This window comes from Colletotrichum siamense, assembly GCF_013390195.1.
Source record: "Colletotrichum siamense strain Cg363 chromosome Unknown KSG_Cg363_contig08, whole genome shotgun sequence".
NCBI lineage: Eukaryota > Fungi > Ascomycota > Sordariomycetes > Glomerellales > Glomerellaceae > Colletotrichum > Colletotrichum siamense.
The window spans coordinates 2375219-2395060 of record NW_023501021.1 but is presented as its reverse complement, the minus strand read 5'-3'; the positions used below and the strand labels follow the sequence as shown (position 1 = coordinate 2395060).

The window sequence follows — 19842 nt, the reverse complement described above, 5'->3', positions numbered from 1 at the left end:
AGTTTCAGGATCAGCCGCGAGGGAACCGTTCAAGGCTGCCTGGACTTGCAGAATGCTGAGCCAAGTGGCCGGGACAGCATGGAAAGATATAACCTCATTATGTCTGTCGTTTGCTTTCTTTTTCGAACCCATCCCACGTCTACCTTATCTTCACCAGCAGTTTGTGAACGATATTCAAGTCCATCCTTCTTCAATACACAATGGCGCCAGCAATGACAGCTTCGTCGTTCAGCTCCGGCCGGCCGGCATTCCCTCTACAGCTTTCCCCAACGGCTCTCAAGTCATCATTCGCCCAGACAGAGATTCCCTCCCCGAGAAAACTAGCCAAGCAAGAACAGAATCTATGCCTCCCAGCACAAGACAACCTCTTCATCAACAAGTCCGATCAAGACTTCTGGGCCGTCCGCTGCGCAGAAACCCTCGACGGCCTTATGAAGGCGGCCGGCTCCTACACACCAGCTCAACGCGCCGCCCATCTCCAACTAGTATCAGAACTCGTCATCCCGTCTCTCGGCCCCCATCCCACCAGCGCCCCGATCAAGCCGCTGCTCACCGCCGACGGCTCCCCATTTGAGCCGTCGTGGAACATCACCGATTCAGGTGCCTCTTCCATCCGCTTTTCGTTTGAGCCCCTCGGAAGACATGGCGGGACCGAAAACGACCCCTTTGCTCAGAAGATGATCCCTGCCCTCCTCCCCGCGCTGCGCTCGTTCGGTGACAAGGTAGACACCCGCTGGTTCGAGCAGTTCGCATCGGCCCTCTTCCTCAATGAAGCCGAGACGAAGGTCGCTCTCGAGAGGCTCGGCCCGGGCCACCGCGCCCCAACAGCCTTCCTAGCCTTTGATCTTGATGGTGGCAAGGCCGTTTTCAAGACATACTTCTTCCCCGTTCTCAAGCATATTGCCACCGGCGCCTCCACGGAAATAGTCACCTTCGATGCCATTCGCTCTCTCTCCCCTGGCGGCGAGCGTCTTAAGCCGGCCGCTGATGTCACGGAGGAATACTTCAAGAACTGCCCCTTCCCTATCCCCGTCGAGATGATCGCCCTGGACTGCATCGACCCGGCGGCCGGCGCCCGCGTAAAGGTCTACGCCCGCACGTCATCAAACGCCTTCAACGTCGTCCGCCAGGTCGTCACGCTCGGCGGCCAGATCAACGACGAGGCCACGCTCAAGGGCCTCGAGGAGATGCGCAGCATGTGGCACCTGCTGCACAACGAGCCGGAGCCCTACGGCGACGACTTTGACAAGAAGCCCAAGGTCTGGGACATCCTCCACAAGGGCATCTGCTACGGCTTCGAGCTGAAGCCCGGGTCAAAGTGGCCCGAGGTCAAGTCGTACGTCCCGCTGTGGCAGTACGCCGACAACGACGCAGTCATTGCTGCCAACCTGGCCAAGGCGTTCAAGTCGAGAGGATGGCCTGTGGCCGAGAGCTATGAGAGCGACCTGCCCAAGTGCTTGTGAGTTGTTTCCGCGTTGCGCCCGTATGTGATCTTTGCTGACTGGTGTTTTAGCCCCCGTTCGGACCTGAACCGTGCAACCGGGACACACTCCTACATCTCGTTTGCCTTCTCCGAGAAGAAGGGGGCGTACTTGACCATATACTATTCCATCAAGCCCGGCGACTCGGTCCCCGCTCTCTGATTGCTGGTGATCGATGATGTCGCATGGTGTTGTGGCGTAGTTTGGTGATCTTCTTGGCACATGTTTCAGGGATGTTATTGCTCTTAGGCAGTGCGCCGTGCTCGGTGGCCATGGCCACTTGGCAGGACATACTCAACATCGCTCTTTTCGTATTTATGGGTAATCTGACGAATAACGGCATTGGCATTGGATCTATTAGATGATATATGATACGAAAGATTGATATAGCTTTGATTAATTATACCTCTCTATCATATCCGTCTCTTGTCTGTGCTGTCAATGATGAGCTTTGGGTTCAGCAATTGCTGCATCTTGCGTGAATATAGAGAACCATCTGCTTGAAGTTGACGAGCAAGGCTTACAGCAATTTACCAAGCCGTCCGACATCATGACAGGCCTCTATAAAACCGGAGCATTGTCAGCCAATATCATTTCCAGGGCAAATGTAGCGTAAGTCCCTTGCTTGACCTGGGCGGTCATCGTTGGAACAAACAAAGCCTATTGAGGAGGTATCTTCACGGCGATTTTCTGCCAGCTCGTTGCCCCTCTATTGTCCTATACTCGCTTCAAAGTGTCTGGTGAGAAATACACGCCCGGCAAGAGCGGCTAAAGGAACCATGCACCTTCAATCACATTGATGGCGATTTTCGTTTGCCAAACTTCCTTTGGTGCAGATATTTCGTTGTGGGAGACAAACTGTCCCCGGCTTCGCTCAGCTTTTCGCCATGAGAACGATACAATAGTTGCTGAACCATACATACAGTACATCGAATAGCTTCGTTCCCTCAATCTGGACATTTCAAAGCTCTATGGCGAGAAATACAAACCTAATGAGAAGGTTCATAAATTATTACATGGTCTTGGACTCGACACTATCTCGGAAACTATTGAGTCGGTTCAGCACTTTACCAAGGGAGTTCTATATAAAAGAGCCGTGAGTAAGTGGTTCAACACGACAAGTTGAAGGGTAATGCCAGTAATTTGGAGACTCACATGATGTTAATCCACTAAACTGGCTACCTATCTACTCAGTAAGTTCCTCTCATCGCGCGGCAAGCCCGAGGTTGTCATCATGGTTCATCATTCCCGCAGTATTCGCTTGCCTAGGTAGTCACAGAGAAGAAGGGGGAAGAGCTTCCCAAGAACGGTACTTAGTGATGTGAGGTTTATCCCTTTTCCAGCCTGTCTACTCCACTCCGTGTGTTGGGACTTGCTCCCGTCTTGTCATGGGAAACGAAACAGATGCATCAAGATTTGACTGCATCTGAAGTCGTCACACTGAGAGATCTATATATCGGTCGCAGTACATACCTCGCTTACTTACATGTAATGTGGGAAAGAGGCGTTGAATCAAAGCTTCAGCGACGAATGCACTGTGGCGATGTCTGTGATCCAACAACAATTTGCTGTCTTTCTGGCACCAATTCTTCATTCGCATGGGCATTGGTCAACGCCTTCAACTACGCCAATGTCTTTCTCTCGGATGGCCCGTTATCACTTGAGTATTGACTCACACCAACCACGATCGATGATCGCCAGAGACGACGAAATCCACTCCAACCCGGCATCAAGTCGCTTGATGCGTAGTACTACGACCGTTCAGCGAGTCTCCAAGACCATGATCAATTCATATGATGCCGTTCAGTCCGGTGGTTTTTAAGGTTATATTGGTTGAGCCATTCCACCATGCTGTTTCTGAGACGCTGTATTTAAATATTGATTTGCTTCTCGACGATCCTCGCAACAGTCCTTGTGTTTCCCACAGCAGGTTGTCGCTGTGGTTTACAATCTCGGATTACTACTTTGTGCCGATTATCACTAGAGGGCTGAGTACTTAAAGGCCTTCAGAGCTAGAAGTCTCGAAGGAAGAAAGGCAACCATCGGCCGGAGTGGGAGTGACAGGCAATGATAACGCTTGCCACAGCCCGGAAGAATGGCACGCAGTACCCTTTTAAGTAGCAACTCCCTGTGGGGCGATGGAATATGAAGACTGCAGCTCACGTCGTGTTTCGGCATCCATCATCTCTCCAAGCTTATCATCGCACGTTTCGTTAGGAGAAAGGGCCGCGGACGACATGAGCATGGTGCATGCCATCAATAAGGGATACAGTTCAGGATCGGTAGGTGGCCCCGATTCGATTAGGGACCATCAACGAGGTATTGACCAGCAACCATTGCTGCTGTTTCCAAGCCTATTGAGATCGAGATAACTTTATGTTATCCATTTCAATACGCCGCTAACCATGTCCACTCGGTCGTACTTTTTCACCGCTCGTGTCAATACATAAACAACGCCTAAAGCATTCAGAAAGTCTGGGTCAAAGATCAAACGCTCCTTTTGCGCCCCTCACTTTTTTGAAGCTGTCGATGAGGCTTTGACTCTGGCTTCATCAATACCACTGGATCTGCATATGACTGAGCTCATGAATACAGAGACATCTCTGTAATATCGTCCACCAATTATTCGAATACAATACAGGCAAGACAAGAGCCACCACAGAAAACGGCGAAGAACGAGCCTCGGAAGCAATCGCGTCAAGAGTAAGGCTCATGATTATAATCAGACATGGATACACACATTTCGGCTTGCAAAATTGGGCCATGCATGTTCCCATTTTGAAAATCGAAACATGCGTATTACAGTCGCCCTCAACATTTATAACCCGTTGCGTGCCATGCCATGCGGCTGAATGCAGATGAAGAGCCCCAGTTCGAAGAGCGTACCCGAGGGACGACAAGTTTTCTGATATAAAAGACCCACCAACTCGTTTTTCTACTGGTTTCTATTTCTAATCAATCTTGTATGTACCCTTACTTCTGGGTACATTTATCCCGGCCTGGTACCATCTTCAACCAAGTCCTCTCCGGCGAGGAAAAGCCTATCATCAACAGCCAACAGCCAACGCCATCTCACATCACCGGCAACGTAGTCCTTGTGAATACATCAGAAATACCGAGAAATCACGACATTCAGTCTGTGTGGGAGGATAGCTACTACTACGAGCGGCCAGCTGACGCAACGTGACGGCCGCTCATCCTCTAATCGCAGCTTTTCATCAAAGCTGAGAAGAGAAGTACGCACCGGACTCTGCCGCTGTCTCTTCTCCAACACGAATAAGACATAACTTTTTATACCATTTAGCTGCCAAATCTGCCTGGACTCGAACCTTCCTCTTTTCGCCATGATCCCCAAAGATGGCTATGAACCATCAGATTAAGGATGAAGGTCTTGAGTAAATAAAAGACACATCTACCTCGTGGGTGTTCACCTCCGCCGACCCCAGCAATCCAATCGTGAGTTAACTCCATGATGGGCGTTGCGAAGCTTCCGACCACACTGCCCTGGACCTGAATATCTCAGTGTCAGCGCAGCACCTTCAAGCCGGTGGGTGATGAAGACAAACCTCCGTGACTCTCCATCGTGATGGTATTCAGAGCATACTCTTCTGGTGAAGAAGGACAGAAGAAAGAGCATTGTCCGCATTAGTTTTACTTGCGTCCAGGATGCCATCGACTGTGACCTACCAGCATCATGATAACAACGGATGCTCACGTTGAGTGTGCAACCGACGCAATCAGCTACGATTCTGTGAGTCTGCTCACCATACGCTGGCAAGACGGCATATATTTGATGAAAACGATGTCGACGGAACCACGTGGTTTCCACGTGGTTAACGACAGGAGCCTGCAGTCGGTACAGCGAAGTCAATGGAACATATCAGGTCTCGCCAGTGTATCTCAAGTGAAGGAATGTGGGTATTTTCAAGCCTATGGATACAATCTCAAGCTCTTGAGTTACTCCGCTGGTGATGGATGCCGGAGCGAGTGTGCTTTCTGCGCTGATAACATCCAAGCCACTGCCGTCCCCAACTTCGGTCAAGACCAATGACGCAGCGGTGTTTTTTTTCCTTGATGAGATATCCCCCTCCATGTAACCAACCCTTTCCTGTCCTGGTTCCAACCCGCTAACGCCGCTTCTTTATGAGATGTGTGGTTTCCTCTCTTGTCCAATCTTTGATTGTCATATGGTATTTTGATTTTTTTCAGTCCCGACCTTTCAAAAGCAAAACGAGTAAAATAGAAAGTGGTATCATCAGTTCGCACGATTTCTTGTTTCGGTTCCAGCTGCTTAGACCTGGGCGGTCTCGGTCTTGGGAGCCTCCTCCTCGTCGTCCTTGTAGGCGGGGAGGTCCTCCTGCTCGGTCATCAGACCAGCCTTCTCATCAGTGGCAGCAGCCTCGCGGTGGGTGGACTTGCGAGAGCGGCGGCGGCAGTGCTTGCGAGCGAAAGGAGACTGGCGGCGGACAACCACACGCCAGAGGCAGACGACAAAGGTGCCGACCATCATGCCAATGCTTGAATTCGTGTTAGCGGATCTAAAACTCGAAAAAAGAGGGGTCACGCGACCCCATATAACGGGGGTTCACGACAGGGGATGAAACACTTACATGCTAACACTGACGCCAGCAACAATGCCGATGAGGATGGGCAGGAGGATGTGCGAGGTGATGTTCTTGGCGAGCTGGCCCCAGGTGTGGTGGTGCTGTCTGAAGTGACCAGCGTTGTGAGCGTGGTGGCCGTGGTGGCCATGCTTGCCGTGACGGCCCTGACCGTGCATGCCGTGCTTGCGGCCGCCGCAGTGCTTGCCACGCATGTTCCTCAAGATGGCGGCGCGCCACTTGCAGTACAGGGTGGTGCAATCAGCGGGAGTCTTCTCGTCCTCCTTGGGGGTGGGGATGGTAGTCTCGGTCATGTCGACGTTGGCGATCATGAGCTTGCCGTCTGGGGACTTAATGAGCTTGACGTTGACGTTGGGGACGTCGCTGACGAAGCTGTTGCCAACCTCGATGATCTGAAGGTCAATCTCGAGAAGCTCGAGCTGCTGGTCCTTGTCCATCGCGACGGGGCGGACGGCAAGGCTGTAGCCCAGCTGAGGAGTGTTGGGGTCGGCCTTGCGAGGGTGCTTTGTGGCAGCCTCAGTGAAGGCGGGAACCTGAGGGGCGCGGAGAGCAGAGTACCAGGAGGCGGCCTTGGGGTACAGCTCGAAGTTGTTAACGAGGAGGTGGTCGAGGCCGGCGGCGTCGGATTCAACGGAGAAAGTCAGCTCGAGGTGGTTCTCAATGTTGGTCATGGTGTGGTAGCGGCCATCGTGGTGCCTCATGGTAAGGGGGCAGCCGGGGCAGTCGAGCTTGACGAGCTTGTTCTGGATGCCAGTCTCGGAGACAGGCTGCTCGAAGGGGAGGGAGTTGACGATGTCGTTGTCGGCGTCGGAAATCTCGGGGACGACGACGAAGGCTTGCGTGGCCGTGATCGCCAGGCCGGCGGCGGCGAGGGATTTCAGCAACATGATTGCAATGTGTGTGATTCCTCAACGTCTCGATAGATCGACGGCAGAGGATGTAGAATTTGGTATTTCGCTTGGTGTGGTGAAGTGTGTTCGACAAAGGAGAAGATGCAGTGTCGAGTGGCAGTCTTCAGAAGAGTGAAAGTTTGGGGTTTCGAAGCCGGAGTGGGAGGAGAGCAGGTGCAATGACATGAGTGCTGTGTCAATGGGTGGAGCACAGTACATGGCGAGTGCTGCGTGAAGGGACCACGACCAGCAGGTGCCTGCCTTACGACGCAGTACCTTACGCACCACGGCCTACGCAGCCAGGAACCTGCCGGGCAAAAGATGGGGATCAGGTGTCGAGTGGCGTTACGAATAGGGCGAGGGGGAAACTGGCACACGCTAGGCCTCTCTTTAGGGACCGAAGTCACTGCCCGCACACTTTTGGCGGCAGCGGTACATGCCGAAAGGGCCGCTGATTGAACGACTTTCCCGGAACGTGCGGAGAGGGATGGGGACTTTTCTGCGCATCCTTGACTGCTGATGCTCGCTGATGGCCGGTTTTCTGCCTGAGGTCTCAGGCCCAGTGCCTATCGCTCAGCCCGATTATGTCATTCGCCCATCCCTTCCTCTCCTGTCTCCCCCTTTGGTCCCTTCTCTTCGCTTCCCCCCCCTGCCGCAGTCGCAGTGCCGCAGAAGCAACACGAAGAGTCGATCGGTCTGGCGCATTGCTCACCTTGCCTCACCTGTGGCCCAGCCCAACCACTCACAGCTTCGCATCTGCCACTCTCAGTCCCGTCTCTCTCTCACCCATGACGTGGGACCGGCCCAGCCACTCGCTGCCCGCGACGACACGACGTATCGCAGGGCCGTGGGCATTGAGCGTGTCTGTGCAGAAACGCAAACTTCCGCGCGCTTGTTGACTCTCTCTTGCCTGTCCTTCTCTTTCTGTCCTCTCGACGCAGTCCAGAAAGCTTAAGCACAAAAACGCAGCTCCCTTGCGTAACCTTGCCCTTCTCTTGACATGCCATGACGTCGACGGCGTGTAACTGCGTCGACGGTGCCGAGTCGACGAGAAGCGCGAGGAGGCAAGGAGGCAAAGGAGCGCCGTACACAGACGAGCAGCTGAACGACTCCGAGTAAGCAGCAAAAAAGTCAGTAGAGAGCCCCAACTACAGTACGCAGTGCCGTGTAGTCCTGTCAATCGCTCCGCTCGGCCAACACCGTGTAAGGGGCGGTTTCGTCTGGTCTGAAACCCTCGTCGCCGTATCATCATCGTGATACAGCCACGCAGAGAACACACACATAACACACGAGCGAATCCACTTTGCCCATACAACGGAAAAATAGAGAAAGAGACGAGGAAAAAAGGGTCCATCCTCTGATACAGCGATGCTGGCGTACCTCACCACGTAGTATGGCCGCGTAGCATAGCCGCAAGCGAATGGCATGGGGGCGTAGGTATCCATCTTGACAACCTCTCGTCCCGTGTCCCGAGACTCTGGGCGGGCGCTCTGCGACGTTTGGCAATTCCCAGAAGTCTGGACACGTTATTTCCCTTCTCCCGTCTTCCGTGCCGCTCGTGGCCGCCGCCGCCGTCGTCGTCGGCGCGGGGGTCTTCTGGAATAATGCACAAAATAATGAGAAACCAGCTCGGTTTTATGAGAGTGTCTTGTTAATGAAAGGACCCGTTCCTACGTCGCGTCAGTCACTTATGCACTCTCTCGGTGAAGACCGAAGGGAAGAGTATCTGTGGACAGCGCCACGTGGGATATTATCCGTCTTTATGCTTATGCTTCTTTTTGTGGCGGTTATGCTGGTGGGACGTGGCTGAGATACGGGGAGCTGGGCCCTCGGTAATGTGGCGATGAAAGCGCTCAACTGCCAGCAGCCTTGGTCAAGACGGAGGCAATGCCAACTTCCATCAAAATAAAGCGACAAAGGCCAAGGTGTGGTAGGAGTCGGCTGACTTTGGAGCTGTCAGGCAGAAATCACTAACCTAGCTTTCTACACTGAATTTCATGTCCTGTTGTTGACGAAGTAAACTCTGCGATGGCGTCGTTCTCCTTTCTCTAGACCTAGGTATCAGACATATCGTTCAGGAAGCGGCGATATACTTGTATCTAGCATTCTTGTCTGCCCCTGGGTGCTCAGCTTTCACGGATGTCTTTACCAGATGAAAACCTATGCCGCCCGGCGGAAGTAACCCAGATATGTAAACAGCATCGAGTAGCAAACGCAATGAACCGCACAAAAGGCAATGGTCGCGCCGAGCCTAGAGCTGGCAACTCTCATTTTGTCACTTTCATCTGCCATATTGCCTCGTCGAGAAGACCCGTTCGCACCCCGTCATAGTTCTGACACACAATAAATTCCAATCACAGTTTGCTCCCGCAACTGACTCGGTCCGACGTCCTCGCCTAGTCCGGACATGACCGCCAACGCTTCTTCCGCAGAACCTAGACTCTGCAGGCAGAGTATAGCATCTGAGGATTGATAGTGACGATACCTTCCACGAAGCTTCCGCTACTTTGGTATCCCAAGCACCGGCCGAACCTTCTGCACCCCAGAGTTCACGTCAACCTTTTGCCAACGTAAAACCTACACGCCAAGAGAGTTGTTCAGAGAAGTCTGATAAGCCGGGCGGACGAATCAAGCATCGTCAAACATCCCCAGACTTTCAAGCCAGGTTGCCTGCGTGGCCTAAGTCCGTGGTCGTCTGTTGATGCTTCAACCAAGCGTGAGCGTCCGAGCTGGCGTAGTCAAGGTCTTACAGACGGAGCGGCTGTGCTCTTGTGATTGTCGCGTCGCGCAAGATTGAGTCCCTACCGCTATTCCACGGCTGTTGTCCTCGACGACATACTTGACATGAGTCTCTCGATATTCGAAGGAGGCCGTAGATTTCGCGTCTCCCTCCAACCCCTATCACGACACCACTTGGTGCATATATACTCAGGGCGGTGGCATAGACGGTCGAGGTCTAGTGACCGTATTCGTGATCTCGACTTAACCAATCCATGTGTTTGACGCCATATCCGGACACTTCCGGGCCGTCCTCAAGCGGCGATACTGTATCATCTTCAACGCTGGCTGGTATGCTGTGAGGACTTCGACCAAACAAAATATAGAAAGTTCTCAACACAAGGTAACTTCAAGGACAGGTAGCAGCCTATGCGGTTTCTATGAGTCGAAGCGTCGGATCGAACAAGTCATGGACATACCACTTCAAAGTGTCGCACAGGAATGTCTTGACTGAAAGATCAGGGCAAATGGAAAGCCAATTGCCAATAAAACCTAGTCGAAATCCGCGCTGAAAATGTCTTCTCGGCGAATAGAGTAAAGATAGTCAATTGACAATAGTTTGCCAGCTCATCTCCAAAGTATCAATCTGAAGCTGCGTGAATTTGCTGTACGCATTCTTCCACTATATTTCTCGGACATGTGCAAGGACTGCCTTGTTGTATAAAGCTCAACAGCAAGCCCCACGGAGGGAAGGACTTAAACAAGCCCTTTCAAAGGCAATTTCCGAGCATGTCGTATGCGGAAGGTCATACGCCAAAAAGGTTGATCTTCACGACCCCTTCATTGCAGTGGTACACTGTTTCGCATCAAGAGCGTCTGAATATTGCGATTTACACGCGGCGTGTTGACAGACACAAGCATAGCTTTCCAAGACACCCACGACACCTTCTTTGATAGACTTTGTGGTTGGAACTGATCACCTGCGCTCAAAGTCAACTTAAGCCAATTGGATATTCAGACTTTCAGCCCACTCCCGGTACCTTAATCCTTTGGCAAGATCGACACCCCGCCGGAATGTTCGGCGAGGATGTTGACGATATCTCGGGCCGGAAAGTGGATGCCCTGGTCGCCCACTAGTCCGGAAACCGGAATAGATGTTCGTCGCACAAGGCTTCGCGAATGTCCTTACGTCAAATGAAGGGTTCTCCTAAATTAAGGAAACAGCAAACATGATCGACTTTGAGTGTTCTAGTTGCCCAGATAATCGGGCCTTGTCGTCACAATCCTAGGCACGCCAGTCATTGGATTGGCAGGCGGAGCAGTTCTTGGGATCTGTGTGTTGCGTCACGGATAGATGATGCTTGTCCACCACGAAATATCCAGACCCAAAATTTGGTGAACGCCTCCACACACCGGAGGCTAGATGGCGCCGTGGGGCCGAGGGTTTGACGTTGATGAGAGTCTGCGGGAGCTAGCGCGTTGCCAATGAGAGCAGAGCTCGCAAATTAGCTTAGAATGAACCGCCAAACTCAAATCCTCATATGGCGCCGCGGCACGCCTTCAATATTGCCACAGCAGATAGCTTGTACTTGGTAGTACTAACTAAGCCGTAGTTCGTCCCTGACACTTTGGCTCGGAGATGACGTGCCGTGGGCAGATAAACACGACCGAGGATCAGGTCAAAATCGGTGAACGGATCATCTTGGCCTGCAAACCGGGCGAATGCAGGCTCAAGATTTGTTGCTCTGGAAGACGGCAGACCCGCGTAGCCGTCGGCGCATTGTTTCGTTTCGTCCCAAGGTCCACGTGTGGATGGCGAAGACGGCAATACAAATTGTGCGGAGACGAGAAGGCGAAAAACAGTCATTCGTGTCATTGAGTTTTGTCTGCTGCTGCGGTTATGCAAAGCAAAAATTTGTCGAGTGGACGAAGCTGCGGTGGCTTCTGGGACAGGGCATGGACCCTTGAGCTCAGTCCATGCTGAGCGATTTGTCTGGACAATGCCATCCTGAGCAGACTGAAGCTTTGCCCATGCAGCGGGAGCCTTACCTCAGTATCAAGCAACAGCCCGAGAGCCATTGATTGCACGAGGGATTCGAGGGGAGATCATGGAGTTGTCGGAGCTTCCAGCTGAAAATTGGCCAATCTACGGTGGCATCGACGTATCTACCCAAGGGCGTCTTTGTACCATCAGATTGTCGAGCGAGCCACCGATTCAACAACTGTCGTTGTTGAAAGTCAAGAAAAGGGACCACGTGACAGGGAGCATTCTTGTAGGAGTTGCGCCTGACACAGCCAATTGTGACGGATATAGAGGCCGAAGTAGCGGGACGCGTTCTGAAGAGGGTGTGGCCCCTTTGGCCCTGTTCCATGCCTGCAGCATGCATCTGGCAGCTGAAACGCGTCTAGAACTCGGCGTGCAGTCTGCAGAACAAAAAGGCGCATCTGCAAACGCATCCGCCGCATCTGCGGTGGACAGTTGACGGTGGATGTATGTAGGAAGTAGGTGGTGGTCGTGGACGGTGGGCACCTTGTTGGTAGCGGTTCCCGCGTGGCCTGCCAACCCGCTGTGCCCCCTCACGGCTTGCGCCCGTCTTGGGGCTTGTTGCTGGTTGGGTGGAGCGGCCCAGTGACGAGGGCTATCTCGATTTGTCCGGCTTGCGTTAAAGAATGCAGGTGATGAGCAAGGCCGTCAGTTTGCTGTGCATCTCGGGCCAAGGAGGAAGCGCAACATTGGGCACCCTGAACGGACGCGAAGAGATGTCGCAAAGTGACTGGTGCGCGTCGAGGTGTTCCTGGTTTTCCATGGTGTTCCTGCAGGAGGGATGATTACAGGAACTCTGGATTCTGCACACCGCAGGCAGACCCCCGCTCAAATGCCTTTAAGGTAATGCCGATCAGCGTTCTGCCGCTGGGGTTGAAGGGATCCGAGGCGACGAGTCACAATGGCAGGGCGAGATGCAGCAATGAATTCCCATTCTTCCGCCTCTTGCGCTCGCTTGGATCCGGACGGTGATATTCGTATTGGCGGGCCATCGTATTGCGCGGCGAGCCTGCATCGTGCAGCCAATCGTCGACCAAGACTCGCGAATTAGACAGCAGTCTCTATCTGCAACTGAGGGCGGTGTTGATCAAATGCCTCGGAGGCTTGCCGACTGGCGTGTCGAGTTTGAAGGCGGGAGAGGGACGGGGGCATATGTCTTCGGGGTATTTTCCTCTCATTTTTTTGTGGCAGACATCAGCTCAAGGAACGAGACGTTTCAATTCGTCCCGTCTTGACGTGGAAGGCGCCATTCGGCACAGCAGAGGTCGGGATTGCTGCGGTGGTGCGTGCTGGTGTGAGGTGTTGTTTCCGGTGCTATTGTAAGTGGCCGTCGTCGTTACGCAATGGACGGCCGGTGTTGGTTGGCGGGCCGCATGGCTGGTTGGCTGCCGTGGCCCCCTTCATGGTCCCTTCAACGGACGGATCAGAGACATCCAGGATGAACGGTGCGGTCAATGTCTGAGTCTGGGGAAGCGCGCGCGGTGGTGATGGCAACTTGGGTGTCGCAGTTTGGCTGATGGTTTTCTTTTGCCTTTTTCCTCTTGGTCTCTTTCCAAAATTGGGTTGTTGCAGACTGGCATTTCCTTTCTTTTTGCCGCTGCACACCAACACACCTCCGGCAGCTCTGACAGGTGCAGAGAACGCTAAGCAAGCACAGAGAAGAGAAAACCTAAGACGCGACGACGGCAGGCGAGGAGGGCACCCAAGACTTCAGGCTGTACGGATGCTCTGCCAGTCTGACTTCCTGGTGGCTTCGGTTCTGGGCATGCCGCAGCTTGCTTGCAGGAAGAGAATCATCCGTACGGAAGCTCGTAGCAGATGGGTTGAATGGTGGGAAGCGGACGCCGGGGAGGTTTCTTATCCGGGCGAATCCCCTGTCGCGTCTTTGCTCCTGGTCTTTGCAACCGGTGGGTATTTTGCCAAATGGTGTCGTTGTCGACTCCTCCTCCTTGCTCTGTTGGACGCGGTTGAGTGTTCGCAGAATCATCGCAGACCCTCACCCAAGTCCCGTCAGCAATCAGTGGAGCAGACAAGACCCCCCCAGATCGGGCCATCTGGACCGCAAGTGCAGGGGTTGAAGGGGTCGCGAAGGTGTGTGCCTGCGCTAGTGTTTCCGCTTAAACATTTTGGGCTCTTCATTGGCCCGTCGTGCTCTCTTTCGCCCCACCTCGAGACTCTGGGAGACAGGGGCGTGACGGAGAGTGACCCCCCAGGCGGGGCAGGAGCGTTGAAGCGTTGGAGCTAAGAAGGAGCGCCCCCTGCCCCCTGGCACGCGAAGTGCAGCCAATGGAAGCCACAGTCCCCTTGGTGAGCCGTGCTTTCCTTCCATCTGCCACTTTGGGTGCTCGACCTCCTAAAAATTGCAGCGAGAGCAGGCGCAATTGCAATTGCAGCCAGGGGCAACCCGTCACACATGCTCTTCCTCCTTTCGAAATAGCCGCCTCCATATTGCCAAGTGCCCTGCAAAAAGCGTGCCTGACTATTGAATTGAACGACGCCTCACACTTGCCATTGCCAACCAGAGTCTAGTAGGTAGATAGAGATGATGACTGAGACTTCTCAACGGCCTCTGCGTTTGCGCTCTTGTTGGATCTTGACGTGACTCTCTCTCGGGAACCGTCTCGTTGGTGACATGACCAACACCCCTCCCCCCACCACCGGCCAGGTCTTTCATTTCCCTGTTGCGGCTCCATTCTTTAATTGAGTTGAGGCTGTCGTTTGCGCAATCCCGTCCCAGGCCACGAGCACGTACCCATATCTCGATTTTAGATAGCAGCGCATCTTGAAGTCTCGGCATACCTTATCATTCTTTTCCTCGTACTTGCCTGTGTACGGCGTACGGACAGACTGACAGGAGCACTGCAAAAAGGACAAGACTGACTCCAAAACTACACACCCCTGATTACCCCCGGTGGAGCTGTGTGCTTATCCTGCTCGCCATCAACGGACAAATGGGCTGTCACTCAGGCCAGACCACACCCCAATATTGAAGCGCACCCCCGTCGTCGATAGACCCATTCGATCCAATCCAGAGCCCCCCGAACCCTCCAAGCCTCTTCTGGCTCTGGCACCTGGCCAGCCCTTCCTCTTTTTGACTCCGGGGATCCCTCTCATCCCCTCTTGTCCCGTCTCGACTCCTCCTTTCGACCTCTCCCCGTCGAGTCCTGTCCCGTCTTCTTCTGCCACCTCCCCGTCCCTCCTCGACATTTGCACGCCGCCGCTTGCGAGCGAACGAGCACGAACGACAGACAACCAACGACACTCCTCGTCGTCCCGTCCGCATAGTCGTCGAGTCGACCAACATCCCACCTGTCGTTGCTGTAACACCGTGAGATCGCCCTGTCCAAGTCCCTCGACAGATCCCCGATAGCCCATCTCCGTGTGTCGTCGTCGCCTACGGATACCACTCTCGCACAACACCCACAGACCCGGGACACCCTACGCACACGCACTCACACACACCGGAACCCAGCTTTTTTCACTTCTCGACTTTCTTTTTCTTACTGTTCAGTCGTCCTCGGTCGACACCTCTTGGCCTTTGCTTGCTTCTCCCGCTGCCAGCTCGGGAATTTCAGCAAAAAATAAACCGCTACCGCCTTGTCTTGAAGACAAAGCCGACCCTTCTCTTAACCCAACTGCCATCCCTCCGTCTCGGAAAAGGAGAAGAAGAGGAAACAACTCGATCCCGCGTCATTGTCATTTGCTCCCGCTGCCTCGGGCTCTCTCATCTTGTTCTCTACGGGTTCCAAACAATCCATCGACCTCCCCACGCGGCCTCACCTGTCAGTTCGCACATCATATCACCCATCGAATCCACCACGGGCCTTCTTCTTCGCCTGATTGTCTCTTGATCTTCAAATCTTCAGACGTCAGTCACAAGGTTCCCCCAGAGAGGTGCTGCCTCCCCGACGCCGGACACACCCTGCCCGTTCCGCCCGTCTGAAACACTCTCAGTCCCTCTCGCCAGCACCGCAAGACCCAGTGTGTCGTGCACCCATCCGCGCCCGTCTCACCCACCTGATTTCTCTTGTCAAGTCGTGCAGACAGACACTCACGTCGTGCCGGTTCGCCGACCATCGTAGCCAGCACTCCTGCACGCGCTTCAGACGTCGATGCCATCATCTTCCAGCCATCCATCATCCTGTGCCTGTTGTCGACAGTCGCCGTCCAGCATCGCTGCTCAGAGCAACGACGACGACGACAAATTCTCCCAGGCGGGCGAATCACGTTGGACAACAGCAAAGTCTCGAAACACCAACTGTACGTGATCCCCTTTGGGACTCCCCCTACCCGTGGCCCGGCTGTTCAGGTATTCCCTGCTTTGGGGGGTGTGGCCGACCTGAAGCGACCCTCCCGAACCGCCGGGAACCTCCTGCTTCTGCACCTGGGCAAGAGTGGCAGAGTCTCTCACGCGGCGTTGTGCAGACAGACAGTACATGCTGCCTTGCTTGCCTGCCTTGCCTCACTCCTCGCCTCTTCTTTCTGTTCTGTTCTGTCTCTCAAACCCTTCACACTCTCCAGTGCTGACCTGGACTTTCCCACGATAGATCGTCGGAGCCTCGTTTTTCATTCTCTACTACCCTAATTAATTCATCTAGCATTCTCTTTCCCTGCTGCCGCACCCGCGGACGCAGTTCATTCCTTCTTCGCCGCCTTTCCTTTCTTCATTCGCCACCCCTCCGATCGCATTTCGCCATCGTCTAGACTTCGATTCTCGTTTTAATAGGCCTGGTTCCTGTTTTCAATCTCGCGCAGTTACACCGCCTCGCAATAGAGTTGAGCGACCTTCGTTTGATATACCCACCCGCCAGTCGTTTCTGTCCGCGAAGCTGCGTCGAGCACCTACAGCAAACCAGGCTGTTATTCGAGCTTATACGAGCAACTCGTCGCTGGGCAATTTCGAAAGCGCCGCCGCATCAGCAAACTATCGGAGACCCGCAGCAATTACTGTCGTAGAATCTGCACCCAGGTGATACCGCAGGGCGAATGGTTTAATTGTCGTGTCTGGACGCGCAGGCACCTTAAAACGGAAAAGAAGAAGCAGAGAGGCAGGAGAAGGAGACTCTGATGTCGCTGGACCGAATTCACGAGTACTAAATGAGTCAACCCCAATATGGAAGAGATATGGATCGACCACCTATTGCAGGATCCGTCAAGCGGGCGCGAGAGCGGGCTCAAGCCGGATTTCCGAGGGACCAGTACGCACCGCCGTCCGCAACACGATTCCCGATAACGGAAGAGGACTTGGACAGCCCCACGGATGTCTCACCACCACCGAGCCGCCAGAACCCCGATCCCGCACCGTCACGAATCCCGAGACCATTACCTCCGGCCGCGCTACAGAACAAAGATGGCGGAATCGGCATGGCCATCTCGCGGCCTACGCAAATCCCCCAATGGCCGCTGCCCGGACCCATCCCGTCGCCGTCCCCCGAAGCCGAGCCGTACCGACCTCCCCCAGGAAGGGGACCACCACCGCAACGCCCACCTCGCCCAAGTAGGGTCCCTTCGATTCTAGACAGCTCCCGAGTGCAAGAACACACTCCCGTATTTCAGTACACCCCCCAGATCGGACGAGAATCGACGCTGAGCCAAGATCCCTCGTCCGCGCCACTCACCCCGTCATCGAGACATACGCAGTCGTCAATGTCTTCCGTAGGATCGATTCCGGATTTCCCATTGCCATCGACCATTCCTCCCGCTCCGATCCCGCCACCTCCTCCCGCCGCTCTGCCGAGACGGAGCGTCACCCTTGGACCTCCTCCGTCGTCTCGACGAGGTGATTCGTCCTTCTATTCCAATGCTTCATTTGTTTCTCCGATTCCCGAAGAGAGCCCAAGGTCGAGGTCGCATACCTCATTTGCTTCTAGCGCCGCTATGCCAGAGAGTTGGGGCAGTCAATCGCCAGGATTCAGCCCAGGATACCCCGATGAATTTTATGAGGATGATGCGTACTCCACGGAGGAAGACGAGGACAACAGCAGAGCAAGCACGGCACAGTATGGCGAAGGTGACGAAAGCAAGCTTGTCAGGAGCGCGAGTGTTGGTAAGATGCAAAAACCATCAATCGTAATGAACCGAGCTCCGAGCGGCGGCGACCCTTTACCGCAGGAAGCGTTCAGACCAACACCATCACCTCTCCAGAACCAGCTCCCGCACAGCCCCTTCGACAACGGCACAGGCTATCTTGAAGGGTCCAGTTCCTCAGGAACGGTGCCCACGATGGCAGCTACGGCAACCACGCCTTCAGTAACAGCTGATGCCATGCTGGGAGCGTTTGCTGCTGCCAGTTCAACAAACCCGGAGGACATGAGAAAAGTCACACCCGAGCCACGGCCGTACAACCGCCTATCGGCGATTCGTCGCCCGCCAAAGTTGGGCCTAGACATGAACTCTGTCAGAGAGATGGAGTCCAGAGGCAGTATGACCAGTTTGCCAGACTTGATCAAACGCGCAACTCGCTTAGCCGCGCTTATTGACAGAGGACGCCGGCCTGCAAGCAGATTTGACATGGATGGAGAATGGCCGGATGAGAAGGCGTTTGGGCGTGAGGGGGAGCACCAAATGGCAAACATGTCAGGTGAGTGAAATGAAGTCTTTTGCCCGTAGTCATCCGCTAACGTCGTCATCTAGCTGCTGAAAAACATCAGTCAGGACTCTCTGACATGTTGGCTGCGTTTCCTCCTCCAGCAACAACTCCTAATCCTCCCCAGCGCGGCAGCTGGTTCAGGCGTAACTCTCAAGGATCATGGCCTCTTGCACCCGGAAGCCGTGGCGGTACGCCAGTACAACCCATGACACGCGCCATGGCAGCCAGATCATCTCCCTTGGCAAGGTTAGAGTCCAACAGCGATGAGGGCTCCGTCAAACGTAAGAGAAGGTGTTGCGGCCTACCACTCTGGGCCTTTATTTTGATTGTTGTCATCGTTTTGGGTATCATCGCCGCTGCCATCATCGTTCCTCTCGAGTTCTTCGTCTTTCGGAAGAACAGGACAGGCAGCACTCCCACTACTGAGCCGGCTCTGGGTCAATGCCAGAACCAGCTCAAGTGTGAGAACGGCGGTACGAATGTCATTTCGCAGAATGTCTGCTCATGCATTTGCACGAATGGATTTACCGGTCAGACTTGTTCCGTGGCCGGCGCAACCGGATGCACCACGACCACTATCACCGGCACCTCATCTAATTTCAATAATGTCACCCTCGGCCAGGCGATACCCCGCCTCCTTCAGCAGGCTCAGACCAATTTCACCGTCACCTTGGACGGAACCGACATTCTGGCAAAGTTCAACACGGAGAGCCTCTCTTGTATTGCGCAAAACTCGCTTGTTACCTTTGATGGGCGCTCAACCCGCCAAGGCACCACCAACTCGCAAGAGGTGGTAGCCAACGTGGGCGTCAACGCTGACAACATACCCATCCAAATCATCACGCTGCTTCCTGGGCAGGCGACGACGATTACCTTCAACTTTATCGAGACTGGTGCCGTTATTGGTCCCTCTGGCGACATTGTTGGCGGGTTCACGACCCTCTCCGGCCCATTCCGCGTCACGACGATCCACGCCTCCAGCTCGACCATGTGGGCTACTATCCCTATGATGCCCACGCCGACGACAATCAGCTCGAGCTCGACGGCTCCAGTCACGATGCCTACAATCCCACCAGCAACATCGGTGCCGCCGACGACAACTTCAACGCCACCGACGACAACATCGACACAGGGGCCTCTGGTTCCCTCGGTACCTGTATCTCCATCGCCGTCGCCCACACCTACGTTCAGCGTCACGGAAGAGACTCTTGACTTTGCAAGAGTCGCCGTGCTGCTTATTCTCGAGAGGCAGAACCTGATGGCCGCGACGACAGCGCAGACGGTGCTCCAGCGGTTCTTCACGCAGGCAGGCACAGGCAGTCGGACATCGAACGGAGGCGTCGCCATCAGCCAGGCATTGAATGTGACGCTCGGCGGAGGTAATTCGGTAGACCTGGTCCACTTCCTCGTCAACGTCCCCGGAAACACCACGACGCCAACGACGATGACGGCGACGAACAGCACCTCATCCGGTGTCGTCGCCGCAGAAGGGAGCTGA

At 54.3% G+C, this 19842-nt stretch overlaps 3 protein-coding genes across 3 annotated transcripts; 2 read left to right on the top strand and 1 right to left on the bottom strand.

Moving 5' to 3' along the window:
* Positions 1-200: 200 nt before the first annotated feature.
* Positions 201-1643, top strand: ltmF (Indole diterpene prenyltransferase ltmF; the record flags this gene model as incomplete). The annotated part of the gene is made up of 2 exons (XM_036644055.1): positions 201-1459; positions 1514-1643. The coding sequence occupies 2 exons, from the start codon at positions 201-203 to the stop codon at positions 1641-1643; spliced, it is 1389 nt and encodes a 462-aa protein (XP_036490530.1).
* A 4129-nt stretch (positions 1644-5772) lies between these two features.
* CGCS363_v012205 (uncharacterized protein) lies at positions 5773-6990 on the bottom strand (the record flags this gene model as incomplete). Its single annotated transcript, XM_036644054.1, has 2 exons — positions 5773-5998; positions 6092-6990. 2 exons carry the CDS (start codon positions 6988-6990, stop codon positions 5773-5775), a joined length of 1125 nt encoding a protein of 374 aa, XP_036491211.1.
* A 9889-nt stretch (positions 6991-16879) lies between these two features.
* Positions 16880-19842, top strand: CGCS363_v012204 (uncharacterized protein; the record flags this gene model as incomplete). Its single annotated transcript, XM_036644053.1, has 4 exons — positions 16880-17252; positions 17324-17534; positions 17626-18335; positions 18389-19842. The coding sequence occupies 4 exons, from the start codon at positions 16880-16882 to the stop codon at positions 19840-19842; spliced, it is 2748 nt and encodes a 915-aa protein (XP_036490478.1).